Source organism: Propithecus coquereli, unplaced genomic scaffold (genome assembly GCF_000956105.1).
Source record: "Propithecus coquereli isolate 6110/MARCELLA unplaced genomic scaffold, Pcoq_1.0 Scaffold34, whole genome shotgun sequence".
Classification (NCBI taxonomy): Eukaryota; Metazoa; Chordata; class Mammalia; order Primates; family Indriidae; genus Propithecus; species Propithecus coquereli.
Genome location: NW_012149063.1, coordinates 2,070,576 through 2,080,087, shown reverse-complemented (window position 1 = coordinate 2,080,087; position 9,512 = coordinate 2,070,576). Strand labels below are relative to the sequence as shown.

Below are 9,512 nucleotides of genomic sequence, written 5' to 3'. Positions count from 1 at the left end.
AATACATGATAAGACATATCCCCACAAGGAACAGAAAGATCCTGGGGATGTGAGTGATGCAGTGGTTCCGTCTCCTTGGCAACACTGACATTCCCAGAGGTGGCCCCCAGAGGTATGTAAGAGGTTGTGCCAATGAAAGGACATGGCCAGGGTCCATGGAGCCCTGCACTCTGGGGTTCTACAGGGACACTTTCTGGGATGGCTCCAGTGCTGGTCCAGACAGGGAAGTAGGCAAAGGGTAGGCACAAGCCAGTCCAAGGCTGGGCTTAGGGCAGTGATAAGGAGCTGAGCGGGACAAGAGTGGCAAGTTTGCAGCAGAGACCCAGGGACCAACGTCAGGGAGCTGTGGTAAGTGAGGGAGGAGAGGACTAGCCTAGGATGTAGCTGTGCTACATGATAACGGAAGCAAACGGAAACATAGTTGATGTCAGTTCTTCTGCTAATTTCCATAAAGCATCAGTTCTCTCAAATAAGTGAGACCCTTGGTCAAATATACAATTTTCAAATCTATGGTCCTGGCATTAGACTTCCTCACAACATTCAGATATTTTTAAAACAGATAAAATGGCCATACTGAATTTTTTCCATAGATGGTATATAAACATTTTATAATACTTAGAGCAATCTTTTTATTTGTTCCTCTTCCCCCCAGCAAAGAGGGAGGGAGGGAACACTTAAGACATTAATTCTGTATAGAGATTGTTACTAGGATATTGTATTTTTTTTGTTGACTCAAGTCACAAAAGGAAAAAGTCTACTTAATTGAGAGCATATTCTGCTGCTCCCCCATGGCATTAAGAATACCTGCACGTTTTCTGTCTCAGGTCAACAATACTTCCAGAGAACATCCCAAGGCTAAATACATTTAGAATATCACTCCCCGCATTGCCTTATTCTTACTCATGAGACTAATTCTTAATGGCCTAGCCAAACAGTTGGGAAACCTTTTCTGTAAAGGACCAGATAATGAAAATGTTGGGACTTGCAGGCCCTAACTCTATCGCCAATACTTAACCATGCCATTGTAGCAGAAAGCAGCCAAAGACAATATTAACAGATGGGCAGGGCTGTGTTCCAATAAAACTTTACTCATAAAAATGGGCAGCGGGCTGCTTTATCCTACAGGCCACAGTTTGTTGACCTCTGGTCTAGCCCTTCAACCCTGAAATTAAAATTAAAATTATTATGTTCACATGAAAGAGACAAAACATTTCAACACACATTATTTCCATCTAATTCTTCCCTACCTTATGAAGGTATTAACTAATAGTAATAGATGTAAGAATTATCAAAAACATACCAAAATACCTAATGGCCAAAGGATATCAGGTTTCATCCTTTACCTTTCAGATATATTTAACACAGACCAGCACCAAGGCAAATTTTACAGCAAATTTGTCAAGGGATTGCAGGGAAAAAAAAAAAAATCAGCTTTTACAAATTTGTGAACTCTGAAACTAATCTGTTTCTTATCAGCTATTCAGAAAAGCATATAAGCCATGCTACTTTAGTAAAATATATTTTTAAAAAGAAATCAGATAAAAAGCTAATATTCCCTTATGCATGTGGATGAATTTCAAGTCTTATCAAAGAAAATGGTAAAGGAATAATCAAGGATCCTCTGGAACTTTTTTTTCTTTAACTGCAGAAACCTTCAGGGAATATAAATCCACAAATAATTCTCCTGCTCTGCAGGGTCGAGATCAATAGAAAGCAACATTCTGAGAAGGCAGATGCTTCTTTCTGAATGGCAGAAGACCACTAAAGGCACATAATTGATTCTAACTCCAGCGCCGAGGAGTTGGCATTTGGTGGGACGTAAATGGAGAGGTGGAAAATCATCCTTGCGCCACAGGAAGAGGTTCTGGCAATTGCGGCATGCCCATTCTTGCCTGGATAATGACTTTGAGAAACTGTCTTATAAAGAGAGAATAGCCTGACATGTAATTTTGAGGGATTCTGCGAATAGTAATAGTTGCTTTTGGGTGGCTCAAGGTAGGTACGGTCACTTGGGATTTGCAGGAATAAGGCAAGCTCGTACACTTTCAATATTACATGCTGAGTACTGAGAAGAGAAGTGACTAAAACAAGACAGTTTGGGTTTCATAATTGGAGAGACTGTTTTAAAATTTTATTTCAAAAGTACCTATAGTAATGGTTCCTTAATCTAGACTAATTAGAAGTTATAAAATGTAATCAAAATTTGTGACCACTTGGTCATAAATGGGAATTTACATCTTTAACAGTAACAATGTATCTTGAAAAATGCTTAATATATTTATAAAGTAATTTTTAGATTACAAAGCACTGCTACAAACAATATTTCATTTGATCCTTAACATTTCTGAGAAGGTAGGTAGAGTATTTATTATTATTTTATTGATGAGGACATAGGGGCAAAGAAGTTATACATCTGGTCTTCAGACACAGTGATGCAGAGAGCTATGACTCAAGGCAAACAGTCCTTCTAGTGACTGCAACATGCCATTTCTCCTTTCAGTTCTTTGTGGATTTGTTTTTTTCTTTACCAGATTCTAATGCATGGCTGAGAGATGAGGATGTTTACAATATGGTATCTGGCTGGGGCAGAATGACAGGGGAAATCATTTTTAAATGATTCTTTTATTTAACAACTATCAAAAATGTATCTCATCAATTACTTTATGGACTTAAAGAAGACAGTATTATACTGTAGAGAGAACAAGTAGAACATACTAAGTACTTGTTGAATTCAACTGCTGTTAGGAGACCAGAGTCCAGAGAGTCTGGTGAATCATTGACTAAATGAATTGGTTTTCTCTGTGTGATAAGGGAGAAATTGCACCTATCTAACTTCACAAAGCTTTAGGGAGATCGACTAAGAAAACAGACATGAGACCATTTAAAATTTAAAAGTACTTAATTCACTCAACAAATATTTATTGAGTAGCTATTTAAGTAAGGCATTGTGATGGACAATAGATTGAACACAATCTGCTCTACGACAAATTCAAACCACTGCTTCATAAACTCTGGGAAACTGTTAGGAATTTCAGTGATTACACAAGTGGAGTATAAGAAAGAGATGTAGACCAATAGAAATGGTAACAGCTTACAATGGTGGGTAGGCTTACTCTCAAAACGGACCAAATTCATTGACTGTAAAATGAAGGCTAAAATACATAGATTTTTGAGTTGAGGGAATTTAACTAGACACAATTTTATAAAAATGTAAATGCAAGGCCGGGCGCGGTGGCTCACACCTGTAATCTTAGCACTTTGGGAGGCCGAGGCAGGTGAATTGTTTGAGCTCAGGAGTTCGAGACCAGCCTGGGCAAAGAGCGAGACCCCGTCTCTACCAAAAATAGAAAGAAATTAATTGGACAGCTAAAAATATCGAAAAAATTAGCCAGGCATGGTGGTGCATGCCTGTAGTCCCAGCCACTTGGGAGGCTGAGGCAGTAGGATTGCTTGAGCCCAGGAGTTTGAGGTTGCTGTGAGCTAGGCTGACGCCACGGCACTCACTCTAGCCAGGGCAACAAAGTGAGACTCCGTCTCAAAAAAAAATGTAAATGCAAGAGAAAACACTTTTTTCAAATGATGGCCAGATTACACGTATGTGAGGCACCAGTGATTACTTGTTTGGTAACAGTAGTACAACATATATCCAATAACACTGGAGCTTTTGATCACTGACTGTAACCCAAATTCTGTCAAAGTATATAATAAATATAGACTTAGCTAAAATTTGGTCCTGACCATACATAACACCGTATGAAATAAATAAGCATGTATTTGGAGGAAGTATTAATAGGAAAGGCTATCGTTATGGCCAAGAGGAGCAGTTGCTACTTTAATTACCCTCCTTGCAAAACAGACAGGCGGTTTAGCAAGGCCAAGGGCAGCACACAGTGGATACAAAAGTTGCACTGTCTGGGTTAAGTCATGTCCTGGGAAGAGCAAGGCCAGGCACTGGCCGGGGGGTCTACACAGGGAAGCCAGTACAGTGACACCTTCAGAAAGGAATAACGTGGAGAGATCAGTTTTGGTGACCTGTGTGTGTTGTACCCCAGATGTCCTGTGGACAGAAAGGATCACTATTTTCCTGGACAGCATCCCAGCTTGGAGAGAAGGAGAAAGAGCTGTAACTACCTCCTGGCTTATTAGACAGGATAACGAGTTCCCAGGCAGGATGAATCACTCAATCTAGGATGTAGGCCCTAGATAAAATAGGATGTGATTCCAAGAGCGAGAAATGGATCAAAGCCAGTAAAAGTGCAGTAGATGAGAAATGTGACAAAAAAGAGTTTGCTTCATCGGAGTTAAGTGATGAAGATGATCACAATAAAAGCAATAGCCAATCAAGAAATGGTGGGGGAATGACTGAATATCCACACGTGGAAGAATGAAATCAGATCCCTACCTCCCACCATATACAAAACACAGCATAGATCTAAATATAAGAGTTAAAACTAGAAAACACATAGGAAAAATCATAGGTGTGAATTTTCATGACCTTGGATTTGACAACAGTTTCTTATATGTGACACCAAAAATACAAGTGACAAAAGAAAAAAGTAGACAAATTAGACTTTATCAAAATTAAAAACTTTTGTGCTTCAAAGGACACCATCAAGGAAGTGAAAAGACAACCTTCAGGAGGGGATAAAATATTTGCAAATTATACATCAGATAAAGGACTTATTATCAGATGTATGATATAACAAACACAACACAAAAAAGACAAGTAACCTAATTAAAAATGGGTAAAGAATTTGAAATGCAAATCAAAATCACAAGCTACCATTTTAAACCCACTAAAATAAATATAATAAAAATGACAGATAATAACAAGTGTTGGCAAGGATGTGGAGAAAGTAGAACCCTCACACATTGCTGGTAGGAACATAAAAGTTTGATGTTCTTCAAAAAGTTAAACATAGAGTTATCATGTAATCCAGCAATTCTATTCCTAGGTATACACCCAAGGAACTAAAAACAAGTGCTCACACAAAAACCTGTACACAGTGTTAATTGCAGCATTATTCACAATAGGTAGACAGTGGAAACAACCCAAAAGTCTATCACCTGATGAATGGATAAATAAAATGTGGCGTACCTACAATAGAACAATATTCAGCAATAAGAAGAAATGAAGTACTAACATATGTTGCAACCCGGACAAACCTTGAAAACATCAGGCTAATTGAAAGAACCCAGTCACAAAAGATCACATATTGTATGAAACCATTTATATGAAAAGACCGGAATAGGTAAATTACTTGCTTACAAGGATTTTTTTCTAAGCAGCCAGGATAGGTCATTGCCACAGACCATACCTATAAGTTATTTTATTGGTAGCAGGACAAATTTCTGTATTCTAAGGTCTATGTTCTAGGTAACTCATTGCTGTCTAAATCTCAAGAGCTTTTATACATTAACCAGAAGGAAGAAGAAGAGTTACATCTGAAGTTTTTCTACCCTTAAAGTGAAGTAATCAAACCAAAGATTTCTTTAAAACTCAGGTTCTCAGAAATCCTACATTGAAAAGCTTTACTCTTTTGAGAAAAATTTCCTGGATTTTGCTTGAATTTCTTCTATTTAAATTCTAACCACTAGCTCTGCTAATAATGTTCAAAGAGCTCCAGCCCTGAAAAAATTACAGACACATATTCAAAATTACTTCAATGTTCCCTACCTACAGCCATATTCACTACCTAAAACCGTATTAAACTATAATGAGGTTTTATAAATGCCAACACATAGTGCTGCTGCTTGGAAATGATTTTCATAGTACGTATCTAGAAGGGCTGTGAGTCTCAAGGAGAAGGGGTGTGTGTGTGTGTGTGTGTGTGTGTGTGTGTGTGGGTGTGGGTGTGTAATTTGTTACTGGAATCCCAGTAACAGACATTATTCACTTAAAAACTCCAACTTTATTATTGTTTTTCTACTCGGGTGGAAAGTCAAAGTATTACTTCCCTTTGCTTCTCTACTTTCTCCAATTTCCATTGCTTGAATTTTCCATTCAAATCCATCTTCCAAAATGGAAGAAAAAAAAAAATCTACCATCAATGGTAGACTTTAAGTGATATGGAGAGTTCATTTTTTTTTTCCTTAGTTCAAGTAATAGCTTTCCAGAAAAAGATTAATGACAGTGCACTTATTTTCTGTAGAAAGGACTGTCAAATTCCATTCAACTCTGTCTTATCTTTTTCTTAGCTCTCAACAAAAAGAAAAGACATCCCGACATTCATTCAGGAGCCATAAAGAACTTCAGGGGTTATTTTTGAGTCATATCTTCCATCTGCATTAGCTGTACATATAGCTGATGGGGAGAATTACTTAGGACAGTCATTTTCAAACTTTAACATGTAGTAGAATCATCAGGAAGACATCGAAACAGAGATGGCCAGGCCTCATCTCCAAAGTTTCTGACTCAGCAGGTCTTGGGTGGGGCCCAATAATTTGCATTTCTAACAAGCTCCCAGGTGATGCTGCTGCCGGCCCAGGAACATCCTTCTGTGATCCCTGACACACACCTGGTTACAACATCATGTTTCCTTTAATTCAAATCCTCATGGCTGAGGTTCTTGAGTCATATTCTAGCCTAGTGTCTAAGATGACAGATGGCTTTCTGCAGCTTCAGGACATATGTAAATCACATCCTTCTCTAATAACCCTGGGGAAAATATTAGTAAAGAGTGCAACCCTCCTCTGGAAGAAGAAATCAGCCTGTTTCTTGAGTCTCTCCCCAACTATCTTTAAACCTTTTACTAAGTGTTTAGAGTAAAATTCAAAAGGAGGACGGTTCATAAAGCTAACCTGGAAAGGCGGCTCCGTCAGAAAGAAGATTGGCATACTCACCAGAGAGGAAAAATACCCAGTCTTGTGGTGATAAAAACCATGGCAAACATAACAAACAGGAGATCACACATTTTCTGAAACTTGGCGTAATTTGCCATTTTGGCAGCCTGTGAAAGGAAGGAATGTGACATATTAATTTAGTTAAACTGATAAATAAAAAGTTTCTTTCCATATGCATGAGTCTCCTGTAAGATATAACTTACCAGATGCGTAAAATGGCCTGCTACTTTGAAATGTCATGCATCATGCATCAGTATTTATAAATTACCCATAAGTTGAGTGAAATGCAGCATTAGCCATAAGTAGAATTACTGACTGTTACGGATTTAATAAAATATTCAGCAACCTGAAAAATTCAATTTTATGGCTGATTTCAGAAAAACAGCGAGAAAAATAAGAAATTCTTGCATTATAGATGATATTAGCAAGCCAGAGACACCAAAACAGAAATTCCGCATAATAGGTCAAAATAGAAAGTGCTGGATAATCCTTTAAATCTTTAATGAATCCCAAATACTAAGGCTATAAACTTTATACAGAATATATGGAGATTTTCTGCATTTTTCTTACTTTCTACTTAGAATTGTAAGTTTTCTTTAAACGTGCACAGGGTGTACTCTGAGGGGACGATTTCCTGGCTTATCTTTATAAATTTAGAAATGAAGGAAGTGTCAAGATCATTTCTTTTTTAATTATGATGAGCACATAATAGTTGCATATCTTTATAGGATACATGTGATGTTTGATACAGGCACACAATGTGAATTAATCAAATCAGGGTAATTGGAGTATCCATCACCTCAGGCATTTATCATTTCTTTGTGTTGGAAATGTTCCAATTCCACTCTTAGTTATTTTAAAGTATACCCTAACTTATTGTTGATTATCATCACCTTGTTGTTTTATCAAATAGTGGTCATTCTATCTAACTACATTTTCACACCCATTAGCCATCCGTACTTTATCTTCCTCTCCTCATTACCCTTCCCAGCCTCTGGCAACCATCATTCTACTCTCTGTCTCCATGAGATCAATTGTTTTTAATATTTAGCTCCCACATATGAGTGAGAACAAAAATCATGTTATTTCAACTGATCCATTTAGGTAGAATTTTCAAAGTTATAGTAATGGGTCATTTTCTAGATGAAAGTCACTAATGTTCAAAGTCTCTAATAATTTATGACAGTGATTTAAGTGACCATTTTTTATTAATATATTATAAATCAGTCTAGGGAAGAAATTGCACCCCTTTCTCTACATCTACTTTTGACAGGTGATCCTAAGTAAAAACAGGTGAGACTGAAAACAGTTTTGCTTGATCACCTCTTTTTACATTTTCACATAGAATTCACAGCACCTACACACAGGGTTATAAATTGATGATGTCTTCTGGATTCATAACATTATTTTCTACTTCTTGGAAAGTTAAATTAGCCGAGTTAAACTTGAAAAGATTGTTGACAGTATCCACAAAAGCTATAATTTACTGGCATTTAAGTAAAGCACAAAGCTATAAGAGAAACATATTCCTAAGGGGGAAATATCTATTAACTGAGTGGAAGCCAGGATTATGAGGCTTTTAGTTTCAAGAATACTTTGGGTATAACGTCACGAATTATGATAAAAGAAAAAGTACGTTCTGCCTTCTTCTGGCCTTTTTCTTTTACATTCATTCACCAGTATCCAGTAAATAAGCATTAAACATCAACTATTCAGAAATGCTGAGGCCATAGATCCCCATTTTGAGGAGTTGACAATTGATATATCATCTCATTAATTGGGTTTCTCAAATGTTATTTATTTTCATAATGTTAAAGAGAACCCAGGTGATGAAGAATATTTGTTTTTAAGCCACATTACTAGGATTTCTGCATTATTTTTCTTTTGACAATTCAGTCAAAATTTTCTAAATCCTGACACTACCAAGCACCACACCAGCCAGTGATTTCCATAGGCATTGCAGTTGGCCGATTGTACAGGATTGATTTCAAAACTGTAGGTTGCTGCACAAATTTCTGCTTCCAGGAATATTTAAGATTAAACCAAATGGTAACGATTTCCAGGAGATTGCCCTTATAGTAATTATATTTCTCCTAAAAAAAATTATGTTGAATAGACTTTAGCTTGAATCACTTAAAAATCATAGTGTCAAATTATTATTTGAATTATCTAGCCCATTAGGGCAATTTTTCTCTTTTATAATATTAAAAGACCAGAATTTTTAATAAAGTACTGTATATACTTCAAATCTTAACTTACTGCCTTCATGTAGACTCAATTTTATGGCATACAATTTTTGCTTATATTGCAATAATGGATCATTATTTGAGGGCACATATATTCTATATTCACAATAACAATAAATGCTTCAAAGGTGGGAAAACCATGGGCCAAAAGGAATAAAAAAAATCAGAATACAGATTCTAAGACCCATTTCTATATGGAATTTATATTTTTATTAGTTAATTTTGACCAGTTATATAAATTTCTTAGCACAAAATGAAAAGACATGCTTCAAAGGTGGGAAAACCATGGGCCAAGAGGAATAAAAAAAAAAATCAGAAGAGGCGAGTGAAGGTGACACCTTCTCTTTCTTCCTAGCGGATCGAGGAGACAGCCCTGGCGTGGGGCGGCTCGGGGGGAGAGGCCCGGGAGGGGCGCGCAGCGGC

The 9,512-nt window shown here is 37.0% G+C and overlaps 1 protein-coding gene across 2 annotated transcripts in view; it reads right to left on the bottom strand.

Moving 5' to 3' along the window:
• CERS6 (ceramide synthase 6) overlaps positions 1-9,512 on the bottom strand; it is a 261,185-nt gene that overhangs the window by 31,494 nt on the left and 220,179 nt on the right. For both annotated transcript variants that reach the window (XM_012650710.1, XM_012650711.1), the window contains one exon: positions 6,844-6,950. In XM_012650710.1, the coding sequence (XP_012506164.1) occupies positions 6,844-6,950 (107 nt within the window). The remainder of the gene's footprint in view (positions 1-6,843; positions 6,951-9,512) is intronic.